Source organism: Prunus persica, chromosome G4 (assembly GCF_000346465.2).
Source record: "Prunus persica cultivar Lovell chromosome G4, Prunus_persica_NCBIv2, whole genome shotgun sequence".
NCBI classification, from domain to species: Eukaryota; Viridiplantae; Streptophyta; class Magnoliopsida; order Rosales; family Rosaceae; genus Prunus; species Prunus persica.
Window position 1 is genome coordinate 10,628,539 of NC_034012.1, and position 23,266 is coordinate 10,651,804.

The 23,266-nt window shown below is 36.7% G+C and overlaps 4 protein-coding genes across 7 annotated transcripts; 3 read left to right on the forward strand and 1 right to left on the reverse strand.

The window, feature by feature from the left end:
* LOC18781303 (uncharacterized GPI-anchored protein At1g61900) lies at nucleotides 1,035-6,268 on the reverse strand. 3 transcript variants are annotated; one of them, XM_020562194.1, is made up of 8 exons: nucleotides 6,051-6,268; nucleotides 5,193-5,324; nucleotides 4,044-4,907; nucleotides 2,782-3,027; nucleotides 2,670-2,687; nucleotides 2,068-2,208; nucleotides 1,876-1,923; nucleotides 1,035-1,354 (listed from the first exon to the last, which is right to left on the reverse strand). In XM_020562194.1, exons 2-8 carry the CDS (start codon nucleotides 5,224-5,226, stop codon nucleotides 1,281-1,283), a joined length of 1,425 nt encoding a protein of 474 aa, XP_020417783.1. In that variant the 5' UTR covers nucleotides 5,227-5,324; nucleotides 6,051-6,268; the 3' UTR covers nucleotides 1,035-1,280. The 3 variants fall into 3 exon arrangements, with proteins under 3 accessions (XP_020417783.1, XP_020417785.1, XP_020417784.1); XM_020562195.1 differs by having other exon boundaries at nucleotides 1,081-1,354; nucleotides 2,670-2,684; nucleotides 6,051-6,251; XM_020562196.1 differs by lacking the exon at nucleotides 2,670-2,687.
* Nucleotides 6,467-9,941, forward strand: LOC18779062. 2 transcript variants are annotated; one of them, XM_020562099.1, is made up of 4 exons: nucleotides 6,467-6,673; nucleotides 7,481-8,256; nucleotides 8,438-8,627; nucleotides 9,496-9,941. In XM_020562099.1, the coding sequence occupies exons 2-4, from the start codon at nucleotides 7,544-7,546 to the stop codon at nucleotides 9,712-9,714; spliced, it is 1,122 nt and encodes a 373-aa protein (XP_020417688.1). In that variant the 5' UTR covers nucleotides 6,467-6,673; nucleotides 7,481-7,543; the 3' UTR covers nucleotides 9,715-9,941. The 2 variants fall into 2 exon arrangements, with proteins under 2 accessions (XP_020417688.1, XP_007211452.1); XM_007211390.2 differs by having other exon boundaries at nucleotides 6,476-6,673; nucleotides 7,495-8,256.
* LOC18778254 (GTPase-activating protein GYP1) lies at nucleotides 11,388-19,046 on the forward strand. Its single transcript, XM_007213848.2, has 10 exons — nucleotides 11,388-11,602; nucleotides 12,584-12,740; nucleotides 12,844-13,027; nucleotides 14,157-14,227; nucleotides 14,659-14,796; nucleotides 14,885-14,976; nucleotides 16,029-16,300; nucleotides 17,372-17,457; nucleotides 17,662-17,763; nucleotides 18,587-19,046. The coding sequence occupies exons 1-10, from the start codon at nucleotides 11,490-11,492 to the stop codon at nucleotides 18,746-18,748; spliced, it is 1,377 nt and encodes a 458-aa protein (XP_007213910.1). The 5' UTR covers nucleotides 11,388-11,489; the 3' UTR covers nucleotides 18,749-19,046.
* Nucleotides 20,758-22,656, forward strand: LOC18780644 (early nodulin-like protein 2). Its single transcript, XM_007211462.2, has 2 exons — nucleotides 20,758-21,200; nucleotides 21,585-22,656. Exons 1-2 carry the CDS (start codon nucleotides 21,026-21,028, stop codon nucleotides 22,442-22,444), a joined length of 1,035 nt encoding a protein of 344 aa, XP_007211524.1. The 5' UTR covers nucleotides 20,758-21,025; the 3' UTR covers nucleotides 22,445-22,656.

The following is a 23,266-nucleotide window of genomic DNA, read 5'->3' on the forward strand; positions in this document are numbered from 1 at the left end:
CATTCTGCCATTCAGGTTACTAAATCAAATTGGGAAAAAACCGGTCCCAACTTCGGAACTTCCTATATATGTGTAAGGCAATTAAGTTGCCTATGTATGCCACAACTGCTGCTTCTTTTTCTTCTTCTTCTGCCTCTCTGTAATCTTCTTAACCAAAGTCTAAGAACCATGAAATTTTTGGACGTGGGCGAGGCTAAGAAGCAGGTCTTGTTTTCACTGCCAACAACACTGACCAATGTGATGTTTAACTTCATCATTTTGGTGTCTGTGATGTTTGCTGGCCACCTTGCTCAGCTTCAACTAGCTGCTGCAAACCTAGCCATTTCATGGGCTAATGCCACCGGCCTTGCTGTTGTGGTAATAATATTACTACTCGCAATTAATTTCTCCGGTTATATATATAAGTTTTTCTTTTTTAATACTGTTGGAGTTTAGAGTGTATTGTTTTGATACTGTTGTTGGTTTGTGTGTGAAGGGGTTTAGGAAAAATAGGACACATGAAATAAAGTGATTTTATTAGATAAGAGGAGAATAGTACGTAGTTTTGTGTAGCTAATTGGCCTCCTAGTGGTGTAGCTATTGACCGTGGCGGAACCAAGTTAAAGGCTAACCTGGTATGTAGCCCATGGATTCTTTTTCTTGAGCATGCATGAGAAATGATTTTTGGGGTTGTGGTCACAGGATGAGGGTGGCAAAAGTTGGCCTGCTATGTTAATCTGGCCACATATCTGGTTGGCGTGGCTATTTCCGGCCTTCTTGGGTTCAAGACCAAGCTACATGCTAAAGTGAGACATTTGTTATTTATATACCAAGCTAGTTGATTTGTTCTGTTTTATTTAGTTAGTGTTTCATTATTTGATGTTTGTTCTTAACTTGATTATATTATGGTTTCAGGGGTTGTGGATTGGACTAATTTCTGGCATCACTTGTCAAACCAGCATAATTTTGCTCAACGTATTGTTCAAGAATTGGGGCCCTCGATCCGATATTACCCGACCTGATACCTGATAGACAATCTTTTCTGTTCCAACAAATAAGAAAAACAGTATCTATCTTTGTTAAGGTTTTGCTTAGACTCAAGTCCATAAATCAGATCTCTATTTCGGTACAACGAGAAGGAGCTCCATCGACGTGCTTCGCATGCATGCATGGTGCGCGTGCACGTTTGAAGAGAGAAAATAAAATGAGAACTGCTATACATTGTGGCTACTCAAAATCTACAAGGCAGTCCACACACAACGTCAATCTCCAAAAGCCCCTAATTCAAACCGGCCCAACCCTCAGTACAACAAAGTGCACAAAACAAACAATGAAAAAACGGGTAACATAAATTCTAGCTCACCACCACGACAGCCTGCATCAAAACATTGCTTTACAATGTTAGACATTTCACCTAGGGTGGAAAAAGTACTAAAGAAAGGGCAAAGAAGAAATGCGAATTCCGGAACTGCTAATGCATTCGAATAAGAAAAGATTGTGAAGAAACAACACAGGACTAATGCCAGCTTGAACAACACTATTTTCTTGAAACTCAATGCTGTAGTCTCTACATTAAATGAAAAATGATAAATCTGAATTCTGGTATGTCAAACAACTAGCACTGATTCCATTTTCACAAAAACAAAAGGCTTCTTCCAAAAACTGAATTGATTTTCCCTTGGTTTGGCTAACATTTATTCCTTTGAAAGAACCCCGGATTTTGTAAATACCTCATTGCGTTAACTTCACAAAACAGGGCAGCTTTTGTTTTTGTTTTTTTTTTCCAATGTCACGACGTTTGTCCATTTCGCTTTTTGACTTTGTTAAACACATTAAAATCAATGAAATGGAGAAAACTAACAAGAGCCAGAAATTTGAGAATCTAGTGGTACACACCAAGATTTTTAAAAGTCTCCGCCGTTGGTAGTGCAGGCAATGACATCTCTGCAAAACAATAGTAGTAGCCATGAGGTCATGGACTTCACATAAAACGGCAAATATTCTATAAATATAATCTCAGTAGTATCTGTCATATAGTATATATTATGAAGAAAAATGGCAACAGTTATGCTTTGACCAATCAGTTACCAGGCGCACAAAGGGACACCGATGAAATTGAGGAAGACGAAGGCCACGGTGCTGCAATGTTGTCACTCAAATCACATATAAAGCTGATGCCTGTTATATTGTCAAAAATCACATCTGAAGGCAAGCTTTTAAGTAGACACCCTGCATTTGAGCAAAACCAAAATTATCAATTTAATAAGAATAATGATTACCAACTTCGCATGCAAGGGAATTCCTTTCATTTCCGTCAAGTAAATACAAGAGAACATGAAAACCAACCCCACACTCAAGAACACCTGGGATATGTACATTTAGGATGCATATACGTTAAACCACCTGAGCTAATTGACGCCCATTTAAGTAAGTCACACTATTAGCATTGTAACCAACATCATTATAAAGCATCCACAACGCAGTCCAAAGAAAATTTCCCAGAATACATTTTCAGTCACACATGAAGCACACAATGCTTTTCAGCATCAGGTATTCTTATATTTCTTGGAAAATAACTACTGGAACGAATACAGCTATACAGAATGCTACACAAGATTGGATATCAAGTCATGGGAATGAATATAATGAATACATAAAGGAAACAGGGAAAAAAATTGAACATATCCTACCTTGTTGACCATATGCTGCTTCAGTGCCCCCAGGGATCCAGAAAGAAAAAAAAGATCAGATATAGTAAAGGAAAAGAGGCAGAAAATTTGAATGACACAGCAGGATCAGTACCTTGAATGCTGAAGTCTTTCAAGTCAACATCACAAAGCTCATAAACATTTTCCATTACCCCGCCTTTCCTCAACATGGACCCAAACACTGTAGCACAGATTATAGCTTGTTTATTTGTAATCAACATTTGCTTTTGTATTCCAGAGATGTAAGTGTTTAATGAGCTACAGCAGGAAGGACTAGGGGCAGCAACATTGCGACATGCTTTAACTACTTCTGAAGGCTGCTTAAAATCCAAAGGACAAACTGCACAAGTGAGAATCATTTTCATGAGAAGAGATGTACACTACAAGACAAGTCCAAAAATACACCACTTAAAGATGTAATCATCAAGTTATACAAACCAAATAAGATGTGAATAGTTCACGTACTAGTTAAGCAAGCCAAATCTCAAACTTAAAAACTCCATAGCAAAAGTGGGTAAACAAACAGAAAGGTTTATCATTTTTCTGTTCACAAAGCCAGCGCATCTTAATTTCTTGTTGCTCAGGAATTGAAGTGGATTTTTGTGTTCAACACTTTCCAGTTCCTGGGTTACAGTTAACAACTATAATACAAATGCTGGAATATTTACCAAAATTACAATACCGGAAAAAATATATATATTCGATGCCGCACTAATTCGTTAGAGCACATGATTTGGTAATCAGTGAATCAAGGTTGTGAAACTGTTGTTCAAAACACAACCAACTTCTAGAATTTTCATACAAGCATGGCATGATATTCAGCACATTTATCTCTTGAGATATTTTCCATTACCGAACATTAATCACTGTAAAAGCATACATATAAATTAGGTTAAATAATTATTAGTGAAAAAGAACAAATGATTAAGTTACCCTATAAGATAGTTATGAAAATTAACATAACTCAAACACTTCATACTATAAAGAACTAAACGACAATGGTAAAACTAGAGATGGGAATCCTTCATGGCCCATGAAAGGTTAGGCATGAAATTAATAGTATGGTTCATAAAAGAAAAGAAAGTACCAAATACTGATTTTTTTTTTTTAAAGTTTCCTTTTTCTTCAACCATCGATTCAAACAAATTGTCTTTTCTTTTTCTTTCTTGGCTCTTAAAATTTCAGATTTCAATAAATGGAGGAACCTTCTTACTGCATGAGTTGCTCTTTTGTATTCCTCATTTATTCATTTCCCACCAATAGGCAAGACAAAAAACTTAACACGAAATTAGATGCTCAAACCGCAGTTCCTAAAGTCTAAAATAAATTGGTCGTGTACATAATTTAACAATGTACCTTTGTTAACTTTGCAGGCAGATAATATTCGAAATGCAGTATTTGCAGCATCTGACAAGAGTTTCCTCGAAAGATATGTAAAAACCACTCCTTTACAATCGCTTAGAGTATCAGTGTAGTTAAGCCCACCCACTAAATTTTTGTTCTCATTCATCATCAATTGTTTTCCTGAGATTTGACGTGCAGCATCCATGATCGCAAGCTGGCAGATTGGTCTGCAGCACTCTTTAAGAGGATCAACAGTTGTGCAGGCCTCCAGTAATCCACTTGTATTTACTGTTTTATCAAAGGTACTAATGTCCTTCACTGGACAGGACCCACCCGTAAGATTTGATGAATTTATGGAGCAAAGTGTAGCTATTGTACTGTTTGCACCCCTGCTGACTAAGATACTGATGATATCTGTAAAACAGTCATTTGCGACTGAATTTTGCAAAACCAACTTATCAGGCTTGAAGCTATCGAGACCCCGGAAGATACGGATCAAACTACTAAACTGTGGGCAACATATTACATTTCCTACAAGTGCTGCTAGGGGTTGAGAACAATCAGATGCGGTTTTTTCCATTACACTTGATATAGTAGAGAAATTTACAGGACATTTCCCAGTTAAAACAGGCTCATATCTCGTCGGAAAAGTTGGGTACATTGGTGCCAAAGGATCATCTGCAGGATTTGGGTAATGTGGAATAACAGCTGGTGATATTTCTATGGGATCAAAGAACCCAGTAGTAGGTGGATTAGCCAGGCCTAGCTCTGCCATTGAAGAAACATGACTTCGGTTAAATACTGTCTGCACTGCCACGACATCTTGAAAACTGGATAACCAGATAAAGAATAACAACAACTGACAGCACAAATAACCTGCAGCCACATATAAGCCTGTCTTCAGAAGTTGTGGCAAGGAATATAACTACAGAACCCATACATTGCAAGTTTAGATATGTTTAATGAAAAAAGGTACCAAAAGAATCAACTTAAGGGATACCTAAATGATACCTATCCTGCAGTCATAACAGCACTACACTAGGGAACGGGACCTTGATGAATCACCACATATTAAGTACTATGAATTCATAATACCCATTTTTTTGCTTCTTCCTACTATAGAAACCCTATGCAAGCTAGCTATAATAAATACAAACTTACCCTTATGATGAATAACAGTCTGAAAACAGTCCATAACTCCCAAAGCCCTCGGGTAACATTGAGATTTACGTAAGTAAATGGTACTTTAGTTGGTGATAGGCCCAAAAATTGCTCGCGCCAATGCAGCAATACCTATGAAACCATCAAGATCAGCAAATACACAAGGAAAAGTCATTAACTCATATCGAGTGCAGATGAAAAGACATAAATGTACTACCAACATAATTTTTTTTTTTTTGGATGAATAATTTTCTTAGAATATATATATATATATATGTATATACATAATCCACCCGTTACAGAATTCATAATCACAAACCCAAATAGATACAAACTTGCACTCGCAAATAGGCCTAATACTGGTTGGTGTGTCTAGTAGTGTGACCATGTTCTTCAATTCTTCAGAAACCAAAGAACTCAAGCATACCACCATACATTTTCATTTCTCTGACAAGAAGCCAATGATAAACCGCAAAAATCGAAAATTATATATATATATATATAATTTTAATTTTTTTTAAAAAAGGAAGCTAGAAAACTGAAAATCCAGAGAGAACGGAAGCTAAAAGAACTCATGACAGCTCACAACACCAATTGAAAATTTAATCTTTTACCCTCCTTTTGGGAATCAAGAAAGGAAGGAAAAGTAAAGGAACCAAATCCATTAACAAATCTGAAATTTCACATTTGTTTTAATCTTAGAAAAATGAAAAGAAAAGGAAAACTTTAACTACCAATAACAAGTTGCACCTTTTTTTCCCTGTATTTTTCCACACTTTCTCAGCCACCAAACAGCAGATAATTACAGATATACAAGCAAATAACGAAAAAAAATACCCAAAAGAAACAGAAAAGTACCTGAAGACGTTGAAGCCATTGAACATAGTTTTCAGTAAGAAATTGAACGGTTTTCGAGGTTCGCGAACCTGAACCCGATCAAGCCCGCATGGTTTTCAGGTCGATGGAATCGGGTCAATTTGGATACCCGAAATCTGAGCTGAGCTGAAATGGTGAACTGATCACTCGGACTGTGTTTTCAGTAACTGCTTTTGAGGTTGGATGTAGTGGACGACAGCGGTCTCGACCTTTTGCCTTTTTTGACTTCTACGGTTCTACACGTTTGACCCGGGTCTCGGGTCTCGGGTTTCGGGCCCCTCAAGCTGTGCAGTTCAAGGCCCAGGACGTGGTCAAGGCCTATCCGGGTCGCCCGACAATCAAATCGGTGTATTTATGGACCAACCATCCAAACGGTGCGTTTTGTGATGCATAGCCTGCGAGGGTTTGGGGGGTTTATATCTTTCTACGGCATATCTCACTCTCTCTCTCCCCGTCTCAAATTATCAAAATTCCATTTCTTCACTGAGAAATGCGTTGATTTCGATCAATGGATCATGAAGCGATTTAATTTTGATTTGGGTTTGGCTTCAATGAATTGATTCTTACAAGTTCCAGCAACAGCTCTATTCATATCTCTCTTCCAGGTTTTTTCTGTTTCTCTTCCGACATTTTTACTTTTTTTTTTAATTAGAAAATAGTTTATGTGCATACACAAAGGGGTATGCATATTTCGTTATGTTATTGCGGTTTTCATGTTTGGGTTTCTTAGAAAATGTTTGTTCTGTGTCCATGAACTGCAATTCAATTTTTGTGTGCGCTTTTGTTTGGTACTGGCAAAATGGAAAGACTCAAGTTAATTTCTTTACCAAAAGTTAGGAATTTGTTTCCAATCCTTCAATTTATAAGAGCAGCTTCTGAGATGTTATTCAAATGCTGTTATATTTTACCGCATCCAGATTCAAGTTTCTGAACTTCGAAAGTCAAGTTCCCAAAGTTTATGTGTGCACTTGTGCTTCTCTATACAGATGCATATATCTTTTCTTTTTTATGTTATAATGCTTTGTTTGGTCTATGGGCAAATGGGTTTATTGGTTGTGAAGTGAGCAACCAATTACCCTCACTCAAATGAGGGGAATTCATTTTATGTTCTTTTAGCAGAATTGGGGACTAATTACCCTCACTCAAATGGGTTTATTTAGACGTTCTTCTCTTTCTTGCATCTCTTTTGCTATCAGATCAAGATTTGGGGTTTTGAATTAGTAAAGTTTCCAAATTTGGTGTGTGTGTGTGTGGGGTGTGTGTGTGTGTGTGTGTGTCTGTATCTGTGTCTGTGTCTGTGTCTGTCTGTCTGTCTGTCTGTCTGTCACTGTGTATGTATATTGAACTTAATTGAGTTGAGGAATTGCATTAGGTCTATCGTGGATGCTTAAGAGGTTTATTTATGATTTTAGGATATTCTGTACAGGTGGTGTGGCACAATAGATTACTTCCTTGGCAAAAATACTGCAGCGGCTATGCAGAATCTTCACCGTGTTATATCCCGTCTTTCCTCAACTTCACTTGGCACAAGCACGAGCGCAGCAAAGTTTCTGAGAGAGAAAAGTAAACCCACTTTGGGAAACAATGATGTGCTTTCATTGAAGAATGGTACCGAAGCTTCTCAATTTATCACCTCCCGTTTTTTTTCTTTCAAATCTGGAGGTGATGGTGAAAATAATGGCAAAGATACATTTAGCAATAACGCATCCGATGATTTGGGTTGGGATTCTTTATCCGCATGGTCGACTGGATTGACCAAGGAGCATTTTGATGGGGAGGTGGCTGGCAGACGGAAAAGTGGAGACGACACATCTCAATCTTCAGTCATCTCTGGTCTGCAAGAGATTGAAGATAGAATAAAGGAACTGGAGGAAGAGAACCGGAAAAGTAAGCGGTTTGTGGATGGATGGGGAGAGAGATTAAAAGAGGTAAGTGCACTTTTGAAGCAAGTGCGTGAGCCGGGTGCAAGGGGGTCTTATCTCAAGGACTCAGAAAAGGCTGAGATGTATCGGTTGCACAAGGAAAATCCTGAGGTTTACACTGTTGAGCGGCTGGCCAAGGATTATAGAATTATGAGGCAGAGAGTGCATGCCATTCTTTGGCTCAAGGAGCTGGAGGAAGAAGAGGAAAAAAAGCTTGGTCGTCCTTTAGATGATTCTGTTGAGCTCCTGCTTGACACCTGTCCTGAGTAAGATATCAATTTGGAAGCATTACTTCTTTGACAGTAAAGGTTTCTTGATGTGTTAATTGTAGTTGCAATTATCTTTATTAGTATTTCACTTCTGCTTTATGCATTGGCTAGTGGTGCATAGCTGATTTAATAGCCACCTTGTATTTCTCATAGTGCCCGAATATTTTCCTCTTTTCAGATTTTTCAATTCTCATGACCGTGAATTCCATGTCGCTTCCCTTCCTTACAAACCTGACTTCAAGGTTATGCCAGAGGGTTGGGATGGTACCACCAGAGATTTGGACGAAGTCCACTATGAGATCTCCATGAAAGAAGATGAAATGCTTTATCAAGAATTTGTCCAGAGGATGAACTTCAACAAAAAGAAAGTAAGTTCCATAAGCCTCACATTTCCATGAGAGAGAGAGAGTCCAACGTTGAAAATAATAAAAAAAAATTTAGCTAGTTCTGTATTACAAAGTATTACTGCTATATTTGTCGAGTCTTAAGTGACAGATTAGGTGAGTCTTAACTGGTGATGTTGGTTGACAATTAGGTAACTGAAGTTAAGTGCCATGCCCAGTTGGGTCTTTACAGCTTTTGATTGTTTACCGTATGGGTTTGCCTGTGGTTCCACTTTCTGGTTATTGGAGTTGAATTTAGTGGGATATTGGTTGAGTCTTAACTGATGATGTGGGTTGACAGATAAGGTGATTGAAGTTTAAATGCCATGTGTGATTGGATGTTTGCAGCTTTTGATTGTTTGTGCTGTGGATTTGTCTATGATTCCACTTTCTGGTTCTTAGGAGATGAATTTAGTGGGATATTGGTTATCAAGTGAGTACGGGGTGGTATTTTGCCAAACAGAAAAGAATGGCCACTGGTAAGGTAAAGGAGCTTGGGAATTTTTGGACACTCTGGTTCTATTGACTCGCCAAATGTGGGGTGGTATTTTGCCAAACAGAAAAGAATGGCCACTGGTAAGGTAAAGGAGCAGGGGAATTTTTGGACACTCAGGTTCTATTGACTCGCCAAATGAAAGAGGCTGTGCTGCTTGTCTTTGCTCCACTTTCTTTGCCATTAAAGACTGGTGTTGATAACCAAGGTTTTGCATAGGGTGATTCGAGTCTTTTTTTTTTCTCTGTCTACGTTCTGCCCACTGAGCTGCAGATTGACTCTGCAGTTTTGTAATGTACCTCCATATTTTCTGTTCACGCTTTCTTTGGCCCTTTAACTGATGGTTTCACTTGTGTGTAGATGAAAGGGGAGGTTTTCTGCCACAAGCATAGTCGTCGTCGTACTTCGGATGGGTGGAACTTTACAGTGGAGAAACTAGGACCCAGAGGAAAGCGTGGAGGTGGTGGTGGCTGGAAGTTTGTAAGCCTGCCAGATGGTTCCAGCCGACCGCTGAATGAAATGGAGAAAATGTACGTGAAGCGAGAAACACCCCGCCGCAGACGCAAGATCCTTCCCTGATGATGAAGTCTTTTGTTATTGAGTTAGATGTTACTTATAAGAATATTTGTAGTAGTTGCAAATTGTGTGTTCTGCTCCATCTGCATTTCTACCATTGTTAATCATAGACCTTTTTCTCAGATTTTTGTCATTGTATCTTTTGCTTAGGTTTATGGTTCAGCAACCTCTTTCCTTCCCACTACAACTGATTCACTAATAATAATCACGGAGCGATATCTTTAGAGCAACTCCAACCGATATGTTAAAAGTGCCATATAGACATTTAACGGCTAGAAATAATATCTTACATTATTCTAACCGATGTGTCAAAGCTGATGTGGATTGAAGGTTGAAGGTTGAGATGTTATTTTTGACATTTCAAAAGTAAGATGTCAAATTAATATTTTATTATTATTTTTCTTTTCTTTTTAATTAAAAATAAATCAACACTAAAATGTAATAAAATAATAATTTAATTTGACATATCGGGTGGAGTGTAAAGTTATGTAAGATGTAAAATTGCCACATCAACTATCAAATTTAAATTTAATGTTTGATATTTGACATCTCCTTTAGAGATGCTCTATATATCAAAAAGTTTGATGTCAAATATTATTTTAATATTTTCTTTTTAGTCATGAACCTTACTATCATTTATTATTTTAAAAATTTCTGCATCATATGGGCCTTATTTATTTTTAAAAATATAATAAAAATATATGATATTTGGGATTTCGAGTGGAGTTTTAAATTTTTTCTAAAACTTCAAATTGTCACATAAGCCATCAAATTCAAATTTAACATTTTGCATTTCACATCTCCCTCGAAGATACTCTAACTAATTACATTACTTTTAACTCTTATTGATAGCCAAGTTTACTGTGGTTGTGTTAACCTATAAATAACTTGATTTTTCTAGACTCTCTCTCATCACCTCTCTTTCCTCTGTTTTTTTTTTTGTTTTTTTTATTTTTAAAATCATGAGTCCGTCACATGTAAAACACTTGTAGCTCAATATCATGTTAGTAGCCGTTGGTTGATCTAAATGTTAATTATTCGAAAAGTAAATATTATTTTATAAAATATAATTATTTTTCTTTTTCGGACAAATAATAGAATATATACAAGATACTTTTATTATGGGGCCAATACATCCGCAACAAAACTACACCTTACATGGGGTTAGTCACAACTAAATATCGAACTTATCACAAATTTATATATCATCATCGCTATCCATATAAGTCAAACTAAGACCTATTACCATCAAGTGGAACAATATACCACTAGACTAAAAATTTAGTTGGTTAAAAAAAAAACATTATTTGACTCGGATATCTTTTATCATGCTTAATGAAATTCCAAATTTATTCTATACACAAATAAAAAATATACAAGCAGCGATAGTTTGCCGCGCTCAGCTTGTTAAATATCAATTGTTACAATTAATTATCAATTAAAGATTAGCATAAACTACGATAGTAAAAAACAATAAGATTCTTTAATATTACTTTCGTTGAGTTTAACCTGCACAAATCACCCAATTAGTTACCACCATTCCCGCCATGAAAGTGATGACTATTGAAGGGAAAAAAAAGTGACATTGGGATAAATCAGATCAGATAGCATAGATGATACATCTTTATGAGGAAAAAAAAAAGTTGGACTTTTTCTTCTTTTTTTATATATTATTTTCCTACCTTTCTTCTGTACATGCGTACTGTAGAGAGAGAGAGAAGCACCAACAGGCACCGAAATAACAGAAAAAAGCAACATGGTCATTTTGTAGAGCAACCATGAACAACAAGAGCAATCAAAGCTCCGACAGAGAAGAAAATCAGTCGAAGAAAGAAAATCCTATCTCAACCCTCGATTCAAGATTCAACCAAACCCTCAGAAATGTTCAAGGGTACCAATCCAGTTCCTTGCGTATATATGATTTTTGTTAATTTCTCATTTCTTATTGATATTTGCTTGTGATTTTCCTCAGATTTGAAAACCCATTCAGGAAAAGTTTCTATCTTTCCAATCAACTATTAAACTGTCACTAATTAGAATGCCGTTTCTCACTCGTTAATGGCTCCAATTCATTACATTGAGGATTTGACTTGGTCCTAACACGTAAAGTATAGCTTTTGATTTTTCAAATTGTGAGAGTTGGTTGAGAAAAGGATTATGGGATTTTTTGGTTTCGATATATTAGATCAGAATCAGTGAGAAAAGTAGTGTGATTTGGGAGATCTCTGTTCTTAAATTGGATAAATTCATTCATGCTCCGTTCTTTTTGGTTGGTGGGAAAATGTGGCAACACAGAAGCAATCAGACCATTTTAATTTAGAGTGAATATGTGATTCATAGTTCTGATCTGTTGCTTCTGCTTAGTTTACTCGGCCACCGATTTTGTAAGATTGACCTCAAATTGATGTCACATACCGGAAAATTGGTGGGGATTACATTCTGACTTTTACTGGATTTATTTTCTTGATTCAAGCATTTGCTAATTTGTCTTAGATTCGTAGTGTAAAATAGTTTGGTTCATTATATGTAATAATCATAAGTATGGTGAAAATTCTGGTATATTATTGCCATTAATATTATCCAAATCTGGCAAATTGTAGATATAATTGCATTTGGTATTAAAATGCCCTTGTTGTGCTTATCAAATTGATAAGAACATTGCATTAGATTTTCTAAGCCTTCTAAGTTATAAAAACATGACTCCTTTCCATTGTTTCATTATATAATTTTCTATCTGATATCTCTAGTGTCTGGAATCCTAGCAGTTTGTGATGAAAGCTAAATGTTGTTCTAAACAAATCAAACGTATTGTTTGTCAAATTAGTTCAATATCTTATTATTTATGTTTTGATTATATTTTTCTGATATCTAGGTTGCTCAAAGGTCGTAGTATGCCTGGTAAAGTATTACTAACCAGGAGATCAAATGTGCTAGATCATTCAAAATTACAAGAACCCTCACTCAATTATGGAAGGAGCTTCTCATTCAATGATGCTGATACAAGTGATCACATAGCCAAGGCGTTAGAGGTTTATTTTGATATCCTTTTTGTCTAATAAATTTGAAAAGAACATACCATTTGCCATAGTTGATTGGCTGGAAATTCTACTAATACTTTTACTTCTAAAATAGGAAGAAGTTGAAAGCCTAAGCAATCCCAACAATAATGCAAATTCAAATAAGTTAAAATCATCAACTTCGAATGTTGAGAATCTTTCCAAAGGAGCTCAAAAATCCGTCATGGGAGCTAGAGCTACGGATTCTACAAGAGTTATGAAGTTCACAAAGGTCCTTTCAGGGACAACAGTCATATTAGGTATAAGGACTCTCTCTTTAAACTTCCCCCCTTTCCCCTGCTTTTCTTCTCTCCCGCCACTATATTCATGAAGGTTATATAAAGGTAAAATGTGTTTTTTTTTCTCAGTATGTTCTGATGGTGCTTCGATGATTTCTTAGAATCTGTTAATATCCTCTTATTTCATTCCATCCATGCAAACCCTATAGCCATACACTACAACTCCACATGAGTTCTTGTTTTTCCCCTCCAAAAGGATAGTGCTTCTCAGAAACCATAAAAATGCATGGCCAAGCTTCCATGAACATTTTGTGCCAAAGCTTTAAAGAAGCAGAGCAATGGAGAAAAAAGGGTCAATATTTCAGCCTCCCCTTTGCACATAATACACCCATGAGGAGATAGATTAACTTTAGGTCTCTTTTGAACCACAAGTATTTACTCTACCACGAGCAATAATCTAAAGAATATTTTTACACAGTACTTTTGCCCCTCCAAATCATATGATAGGGGTTGAAAAGGGGGAGAGATGACTCATCAATCAACCTATGTAAAATAACAACTAAAATGCCCAAAGACTTAAGAGTCCAATTCTATCTAGTGTTAAAACTGCTAATGAAATCTAATGAAAAATTCTCAATCAAAGAGAGTCTTGAACGAAGCTGCAAATTTCTATAGAGATCTCCAGCTTTATGGAAAGGAGACATAAGACTTATTGGCAATTGATACATTATGAGAGTTGGGTAGTCTATAAAGACACGGAAAATTTGCACACAGGAGACTCCCTGCTATGCACGGGACCTCCCAAAACCTAATCTGTCCCTAGTCCCCAGTACTACACGGAGATAAGGAGAGAACAAAATGATACCCTGGCATATTGTTTGTTGCGTTTTAGCTTCACAATGTTGTACAGTCCTATCATCATGATTAGTGGGCATCCTTATGATGTTAAATCTAAATTTCACACTTGTTATTGTTACTGGTATGCAGAAGCATTTCATTCTGGCAGCTTAGGCCACTATTTTGATTAATCTGTTACCTTTACAAATTTCCTTTTAGCACTAATTGAGCTGTGGATATATATTTTTGTTTCCTTCTTTTTCGAATTTTTGTTTCCTTCTTTTTTGAATTTAGTCTTTAATTGTTTATGTAGAGAAGTTGCATGAGTTGGCTTGGAGTGGGGTACCACCATATATGCGGCCAGATGTATGGAGGCTTCTTTTGGTAAGCTCGCTGCCTCTATATTAATGACATAGAAGCTGCAAGGTCCTCCTTGTGTCCCACTTTCTTTATTTACCTTGTCTTTTCCTTTTGTATTCTGTATTTCTTTTCATTGCAAGTTTAAAACGTTTGATGCATGCAGTTGGGTTATAGGTGTCTAGTTCATTCAGTGGTGTCCAATGTTCAGCCCATGCTTTGAACTTGAAGTTTTATGCATGTGTTACTTTGTTATATCACTTTTCGTTTTAACTTCTTTCTTTCTTGTGAATTTTTTTTTTCTCTATAATTGGAGTGGAAGTTCTGAAGTATGTATTTGAAGATAGCATTATGTCTTAGAAAAGGGGTTCACTTTATTTGCCTTTTTGTTAACCTGGATTGCCTTTATCTAGTAAACATTGTGGCTTTTTTGAATTTAAAATATGAACTGACAACAGGGATATGCACCATCTAATTCAGATAGAAGGGAGGGAGTTCTAAGAAGGAAACGCCTTGAGTATCTTGACTGTGCTTCTCAGTACTATGACATTCCGGATACTGAGCGGTCAGAAGATGAGATAAATATGCTTCGCCAGGTGTTTTAAATGTTAAAAAAGCTCCCATCTTTCTTAGTTCTAATATGTGGCTCCTGGTTTTTACAATTACCTTTGTTGTCCTTATTAGATTGCTGTTGATTGCCCAAGAACTGTGCCAGATGTATCTTTCTTTCAGCAAGAGCAAGTCCAAAAATCCTTGGAGCGCATCCTTTACACATGGTTAATACTACATTTGCCCATATATTCTTGGTCATTGCTGTATTTTTTGTAACATCGAATGTGTTCATACAAGGAAAAGAGAAATGATTGCATGAAGTGTTACTGATTGTGCTAAGTTGCATCTATTTGGTCTGCTGATTCCTAATAACGAAAGTGTAAAATCTGCAACTGATTTAAAGGCGTATGATTTATTAATCTAGGAATTCCAGTCCATTTATCTTTGTTATAGGGTTCATCTAAGGGGCTTTGGTTCATTACACATGTTGATTATCTTGAAATGACAGCATGGAACAGTTATACAATTTTTTTTTTTCTTCTACATTTTGTCCTGTTTAGAGATTTAGAGGTTCGCTATTACTAATCAGACATGAATGAGAATTTCTGTCTTTGCCCTATTGGTTTTCCCAAAGTAGGTCTAGCTCTGAACTGTCTGAGATAGTATGTCAAGTTGATAGTGAGTTGTTTAAGTTAATATGTACATGTTCTCTCTACACTATCTTTAGGTAGGTTTAATGTTCTTGACATTGTGCATTTAGAGGGCTGGCATGGGGCATGATTCTCATATTGTAATTGTCACTTAACTATACATGTTTGCTACATTTCCGCTGCTATTTAGTCATTTTAATCAGGATGTTTAAAGAGCCTAGGTTTATTTCATGGGGTTTTCATGGTAGGTCTCTATGTAGATGTGGACCAAGCAGGGAGAAATAGTGAGTAGTGACAAAAGCTCTTCTATACGCATAACTTGCCTCAGTTATGTGACGCTTCCTTTTTCTTCCCTCTTCTTCCTCTAATTGAGAAATTTAGCCTATCAGATGCAGATAACAATTCCTGGTACCTTGATAGCGTGAATTGTTTCTATTTTATTTTCTGAGCAGTTTTTGGAGTCCAACAGTTTAGCTTCAAAACAAAAAAAAAAAAAAAAAAAACTGGTCTAGATGTGGAGTATGGTTTCAAGATGCCATCATTTTATTATTTTTTCTTTTTCTTTAATTATTTGATTTTTATGATTATTAGTTATGTCTTTTCAAGTTACTTCTCATGTATTTCAGGGCCATTCGACATCCTGCAAGTGGATATGTTCAGGGAATAAATGATCTTGTTACTCCCTTTCTAGTTGTTTTCTTGTCCGAATACTTAGATGGGAGTGTGGATAATTGGTCGATCTCCGATTTATCTCCTGATAAAATATCTAATATAGAGGCTGATTGCTATTGGTGCCTATCAAATTTACTAGAAGGTATGCAAGACCATTACACTTTTGCTCAGCCGGGAATCCAGAGGCTTGTGTTTAAGCTAAAGGAAGTGGTCAGGCGGATTGATGGTAACTCCCATTTTTTGCTTTTATTTTCTGCTTCTTGCACGCTTTTTACTGGATCAAGTGAATCAACCGATGCTTCTACGCTTGTATATGTACTTATAAGCTTCATTTTGGTTAATTTTGCTAGACCTATTTTGAATAGGGAAGTCTATTTTTGGCTGTCTCTTCTATTATGTGTGGGGTTGGCTGAGATGTGGGATAGAGTGAAGTTTTGGGCGGCGTTATGGGCTTCGGTTACTCCTGTTTTTAAGGATTTGGCTGTCTCTTCTATTATGCGAGATTTGTTAGCGGTTGTGAAGTGATATGTTGCTATTTTCTCTTTTCCTGGGTGGCCTCCTTGTTTGTTCTTGTCCTTCTTTCCTTTGTTTGTTTTGGTCTTGAGATTGCTGTTTTCTTTTGTTTTGCTCTTGTGGATTCCTTATCCACTTGCTTGTTTCTTTGTTTATCTCTTTTGAATTTATAAAGTTTCTATTCAATAAATAAATAAATAGGGAAGTCTACTCTGGCGTAATTTTCATTATGGAAATCTCTTTGCTTTTCTGTATGTATATTTGGACTTATACACAGCCACCAAGAGATACAAATGGCATGGCTTCACATATGGCTTTGGCCGGGCTAAAGAATGGAATGTTTTAAGCATGTAGAAACAGATCAAAGGAAGTTTATATTTGTAGTGTTAATTCAGAAACACTATAATAAAAGAAAAGAAATATGCTTCATATAATTTCCCCAAAAAGAAAATGCTTCAAATATTATAATGAAAAATCAAATAGATTGTTCGTTATATTAGGCGCACTGGGGCATTTTCAGTTTTTCTGAATCTCATGATGCAATAAAATGTTGTTGCGCATCATATTATAGTGAGAGTTTGTTATAAGTGAATTCTGGCGAGAGCAGTTTTTGGGGTGTTGGTTTTGTTGAAGGAAAGACCAACTTTTGCTCTTATACTCAGACTTCCATTTAATATCTTCAGACACTGGCAATACCTCATGCTCTAGGATGCATGAAACACGTCAAAGTTCTGCTATCATCTTTGATGTACGTACTCATTATTTTTTTCCTCTACTGCACTAGAACCTGTATCCAGACACGTGGAGGAGCAAGGGCTGGAATTTCTTCAATTTGCTTTCCGGTGGTTCAACTGTCTTTTAATACGCGAGGTTTGCTTCTACAGATCTCTTCTCTGTACTTGCTATAGTTTCCTCTTTGTAAAATATATTTGTGCGCAGTGCATAAAGTTGACCAACTGTAATCTTGAGGTTTACTTGAATTGTGGTAGAATAATTCTAAACAGATTTGGCCTGGACCTGTGCTTTTATCATTTATTGCAAAGCTAATGGAAATTCTTTCTTTTTGCTGCTTAGATTCCTTTCCATCTCATTTCTCGTCTGTGGGATACCTATCTTGCCGAAGGAGATGCATTGCCAGATTTCCTTGTGTATATATTTGCCAGTTTTCTTTTAACGGTAAGATAGAAACTGTTACCACTGCAAACATATAGTTTCCTTGGTTTCATTACGTATTTGGATGCATTAGCTGTGAGCATGTGATAAGGAAGCGTGTACTTTTATTTATTTGTCCATTAACAAGTTCGCTGTCCAGTTGGTAAATGATGGGGGGGTCGAGAGGCTATCCTTCTTGACAGATTTGGTTATGGAAAAAAATCTCATCGTTTATGATAATTTTGACTCTTTATATAAGGTTTTAAAGACCTTTTGAATTGCATTCATGGCATGCAACACGTTCATCACTGAAATGCACTGTAGATTACTTTCCATTTAACAGAAATGGTGGACATAAATGCATTCTTGCTCACCAATCAAGTATCACTATGCACAAGGTAGCCTTATATATATCATTAGCTTTTTTGCTATATTTCCTGGCCCATGTTTACCATTTCTCCAGGGTTTTTCTGTACTTGTATACCTTATGGGGTGGTAACTACTTTTGGGTGGTGGTTCTATTGAGATCCCTTATTGGTCCACTAATTGTTTTACTTTGTTTTTATTCTCTCAACTTCAAATTTTACCTTTGAATAAAACTACAACACTTTTCCTTTTTGAATAAATTGTAGATTCATATAGAATGACTTTTGTTCCTTTGTTACTTTTCTTTTGCTCGAGTCAATTTGACAGCTGATAATCTGAAAGGCTATTTTCTGTGTTATTTGGCTATATATTCCTTTATATTCTTGCTGTAAAGCCATGGTCTGCTTAAACTGCTCTAAATTTTTCGTTCATAACAGAATTGATGCCAATAACTTGAAATCCACTATGATTTGATATGCAGTGGTCAGATGAGCTTCTGAAGCTTGATTTCCAAGAGTTGGTTATGTTTCTTCAACACCTTCCCACTAATAACTGGACTCACCAAGAGCTGGAGATGGTGCTTTCAAGAGCTTTCATGTGGCACAGTATGTTCAAAAGCTCTCCTAGACATTTGGCCAGCTAAAAAAGGAATTTGTAATATTCATTATCTACCGTCATCTCTGAATTTTGGCTTTTTTTTTTCTATTTATAATTTTCCGTTTTGTTGTTCTTGATGTCGTTTACTACAATTTTTTTCTCATATGGTGGAGGCCCCTGGCACCTTGCCCATATTATATGTATCAGGTGTCTCTAATATTTGTATTTGCAAGCATTTCTTTGTAGATTTGCCTTTGAGCAATGGAGGAAAAGAAAAAACAGACTTTGTATTGATTTGTTCTTACTTCATTGAACAGAGCCGACGGAACCCGTAATCGAAGACATTTCTCGTAATTGTTATTAATGTTGACCACAAAGTCCGGGTACAATTTCTTCAGCCACCCATCTGAAGGTGCTGCCATGGAAGCTGATGGCTTAGCAAGTTTTTCTTTTTTGAAATATTAACATATAACTATAGGTAATTTTAGAGAGTAACAAAATTGTAAATAAAACAATTTAAAGGTACGTGGGTGGCATGAGTAGTTTATTGGGTGACAGTACCGTCACTCTTTCTTAAAAAGAAAAGAAAATGATGGCATGGAGGCCCAATCGAACATAGAGTGCTCTTAAGGCCCAGGTTTTAGTGGTTGAGCTGGAACAAACCAACCCTTTAACCACCTTTCTTGTTTCGGTCATTTACTTTGTGTTGTACACCGTTTTGAGGTTAGGGGATACTAAATTAAACAAAAGCCATTGTTTAGTACAACACACACTCATATTGGAAATAGGGTGACAACCAAACTAATTTTTTACTTGATACAAAATCCCTAATTTTAATTATATACTCCATCATTTTACATTTTATATTAACTATCTACTCATTATCGATCCTAGCAAAAAAATTGAACGAAATGTACTTTATTAAAAATACTCATTAAGATTTTGAACGGTGCAAAATTTAGAGTTTAAGTACGATAATAAGAGATGTTGAAAGGGTAGCAATGATGGTGAGAAAGGGAAAGAAGAAAATTACAAAGAAAGAAAGGGGCACTTTAAAATTTGGTTAAGAAAAGTATGATTGTATTAATAAGACAATAGCCTCAAAGAAGATTGAGAGGAGGAGGAGGGGACTCTATTTTCAAAGGAAAGTTTAAAGAGAGTTATTATTCACACTTTACAAAAGTCATCGTGCACTCATTCCTTACATAAATATAAAATAGAAATTGCAAATGGAGGAGAGCAAGATGTCTTTTTTAAAAGTGATAATAACAATTCCCAATTTACATTACAAGTAGACAACATAGAATTAGAATTATCAACAAAGGACCCATTACTGTTGTGGTTTGGAGCAATTGTTCCTTCCGGGAAAGCTTTGGATTCGAGTCCTAGCATTAGTATAATATATGTGAATTTAATATGCTATCACCCCTCTTAATAGAAAGGTCTTGAAAAAAAATTGGCAAAATATATTGTTTCTATACATAAGTATTTGTATACACATCCTTTATATAAGAAATGACAAAATAATGGAGTTTTATTGCCTGCCAATCTTATCTATTGCGTTGTTAGATTTTCAATTTAGGGCATTATTTAATTACAAATCTACTTGCTAATCTTATCTTATTGCGTTGTTAGATTCCAATATAAGAGATATTTAATTAAAAATCTGTTTAGTTGAGCTACAGTCTCGCAACATAACATGTTAGATTTTCTTGTAAGTAAATATGTTTCTTTACAGTTCAAAGAAAGGAGCCTTTTTGTGATTTTTCTATTTTATTTTTTCTTATTCAAATAAAATCTTTAATTTAGGAGTTGAGTTTATCTATGCCACCACCACAAGAACCATGACAAATAAGGAAATCAAAATGTCTAATCCACATCACCTTTGAACCTTGATAAGCCACACCACACATGACACACGACAATAAATTCCCAATAAAACCGTTAGGTCGGTAGGATGACGCCACGTGTGAACCTTCAATATGGCAGAAGATCAACGACAGCCAATGCACGAAACGTACGTAGCTATATCATATTTGACACGCATAAAGGCTCCTGCAACGGTAAGAAAAACAAGGCCTTATGGGCAAGTCTTTATAACGCAGGCCCCTTACCAGCTTTTGTTTCCATCTTCTCTCTCTCCTTTCCCTACTTTCTTTCTCTGCGGAGATCTTCTTCTTTCTTTGGTGCTTGTGCATCTAAATCTCTATCCCTTTCACTTTCACTGCTTATATATATACATATATATATATACATACAGGGCAACAGAAACAGTGAGGCTGATCATCTTGTTTTCTGATTTGTTTGTTTTCATTCTTCTCTCATGGAGTTTGGGAGATTTGCTTGGCTTGTGTTGCTGGTTTGCTTTGGCTTGTGTTTCTCTTCCACACAAGGAAACAGATTCTATGTTGGTGGGAAAGATGGGTGGGTCTTGAACCCCTCTGATAACTACATCCACTGGTCTGGGAGGAACAGGTTCCAGGTCAATGACACTCTATGTAAGATGCTCAAATCTCTCTCTCTCTCTCTCTCTCTCTCTCTCTCTCTCTCTAATATTTTATAGGTTCTTCGTTTTTGATCATTTTCTGAGTCTGATCCTCTTTAGATGTCTTTTTGTTCGTATTGTGCTTAGTCTAAAATTACATTTAAACTCTCAAACTGAAAACAACGTTGTTTCAGACATATATCAGAAGAGAAAATGACACTTTGTGTTAGATGCGCAAATATCTGGCTATTTCCTGATATCGAGCTTATGCCTAAAACGAAGACATAGTAGGACAAAAAATTTAGAACATAAATTAGAGATCCTATATTTCTGCTTAATTTTTTGGATTAGTTTGGAAATTTATAATTGTTTGTTCGAATGCATGTGACACATACAGATTTCAAGTACAAGAAAGGAACAGACTCAGTGCTTGTGGTGAACAAGGATGACTTCTTCAAGTGCAACACCAAGAACCCAATTCAGAAGCTAGATGGTGGTGACTCAGAGTTCACTTTGGATAGGTCTGGGCCATTCTACTTCATCAGTGGGCAAAATGGTAATTGTGACAAGGGCCAGAAACTCTTCATAGTTGTCTTGGCTGTTAGGCATCACAACAAACCAAACCCTCCTGTTGCTCCCACAACTCCCCCTAGCACCAGCCCTACCTCCCCATCCCCCAAATCTCCATCTCCTCAGTACCCTCATCACCCTCCTGGGACCTCACCATCACCAGCATCAGTGGCTAACCCTCCAGCCACCTCACCATCACCAGTAGTGGCTAGCCCTCCTGCCACCTCCCCATCACCAGTGGGCTACCCTCCTGCCACCTCCCCATCGCCAGTGGGCTACCCTCCTGCCACCTCACCATCACCAGTGGGCTACCCTCCTGCCACCTCACCATCACCAGTGGGATACACTCCTGCCACCTCACCATCCCCATCAACAACAACATCTCCAGCGCTAGCGCCAGGTCCATCTTCATCCCTTACACCATTTCCTTCTCCACCCTCACCGCCCCCCGAGGGGCCCACACCGCCCTCCGAGGGGCCCACACCGGCCCCGTCCGCAGAGTCTGCGGGCCCCACACCACCGGGAACCGTTTCTCCGCCGCCCGGGACAGCGGACTCGACGGCTCCGAGACCGGCGGGGAGTGGAGCGTCGCATAGTGTAACGGCTCCTTCGAGCGTGCTGGTGTCTTCCGTTGTTTTTATCAGTGTGGCTCTGATGAACAGCTTTGTGCAGGGTGGTGCTGTTTGAAATAATAATGGAATAAATTGTGGGGTGTCTTTTTTATTTTTTTATAATGATTTTATTAGGATTTCTTAGTTTTTTTTAATTATCTTATTTTAGATTTTATTACATACCTTAGAACTTGAGAGGAATTTGTTTCAGGTTTATTTTTATTTATTTATTCTAGTTCAATAAAATCGTAATAATAAATTGTTATCTGAGATATAATTTTGTTTTTATTTGTTTATGAAATTTTGATCATTACATTTTCCATATTATCTTTTAATATATTTCAATCAGTCACTCCTTGATTGATTTGCTTGGTTATTGTAATTTGAAAAAGGACAGGAGGGGGACCGTGCGCCACATTATTAGTTAGAACTTAGAAGTGGAAAAAAGATCGTTTGGTACAAATTGTAGGAAAAAAATACATTAAATCGTAGGAGAATTAGGCGAAAAAAGCGATAACATATTAAACTTATAATATAGCAGTTTTAATTGTCTAATGTCATTCAAACTTGGGGTCCTTGAGTAATTCAATAGATTTTTCGCATCACATGAATAAATAGTGGTGAAGATTGAAGGATTCTCGTAACGGGAGCAAAATCATAATTTGGCTTAAGTTTACTGCACCAATTTTCATAGTCAAGTATTACGTAAATTGTCACATCGTAGTATTTGTAGAAAATGTGGATTGCAGTGTGGAACTCCTTTTGGGCTCTTGGCTTTTTTATGAATCTAACAGGCACTGCATGACTTGTCGCGTCTTCTTGGCGTGTGCTTCTTCTATGCTTCAATGGCCACGGTAGAATTTACATGACCAGTTAAAAATAGCTAGTTTTTATTTTT

What these genes read in the sequence shown, in the direction of transcription:
- LOC18781303 (XM_020562194.1), bottom strand. Translation starts at nt 5,226, where the DNA reads ATGGACTGTTTTCAGACTGTTATTCATCATAAGG. An exon ending in GACTGTTATTCATCATAAGG is followed by an intron (nt 4,908 to 5,192) that starts GTAAGTTTGTAT and finishes ATGTGGCTGCAG; the next exon opens with GTTATTTGTGCTGTCAGTTG. An exon ending in TGCCTGCAAAGTTAACAAAG is followed by an intron (nt 3,028 to 4,043) that starts GTACATTGTTAA and finishes TCACTTGTGCAG; the next exon opens with TTTGTCCTTTGGATTTTAAG.
- LOC18779062 (XM_020562099.1), top strand. Translation starts at nt 7,544, where the DNA reads ATGCAGAATCTTCACCGTGTTATATCCCGTCTTTCCTCAACTTCACTT. An exon ending in CTGCTTGACACCTGTCCTGA is followed by an intron (nt 8,257 to 8,437) that starts GTAAGATATCAA and finishes TCCTCTTTTCAG; the next exon opens with ATTTTTCAATTCTCATGACC. An exon ending in TGAACTTCAACAAAAAGAAA is followed by an intron (nt 8,628 to 9,495) that starts GTAAGTTCCATA and finishes ACTTGTGTGTAG; the next exon opens with ATGAAAGGGGAGGTTTTCTG.
- LOC18778254 (XM_007213848.2), top strand. Translation starts at nt 11,490, where the DNA reads ATGAACAACAAGAGCAATCAAAGCTCCGACAGAGAAGAAAATCAGTCG. An exon ending in ACATAGCCAAGGCGTTAGAG is followed by an intron (nt 12,741 to 12,843) that starts GTTTATTTTGAT and finishes CTTCTAAAATAG; the next exon opens with GAAGAAGTTGAAAGCCTAAG. An exon ending in GAGCGCATCCTTTACACATG is followed by an intron (nt 14,977 to 16,028) that starts GTTAATACTACA and finishes CATGTATTTCAG; the next exon opens with GGCCATTCGACATCCTGCAA.
- LOC18780644 (XM_007211462.2), top strand. Translation starts at nt 21,026, where the DNA reads ATGGAGTTTGGGAGATTTGCTTGGCTTGTGTTGCTGGTTTGCTTTGGC. An exon ending in CCAGGTCAATGACACTCTAT is followed by an intron (nt 21,201 to 21,584) that starts GTAAGATGCTCA and finishes TGACACATACAG; the next exon opens with ATTTCAAGTACAAGAAAGGA.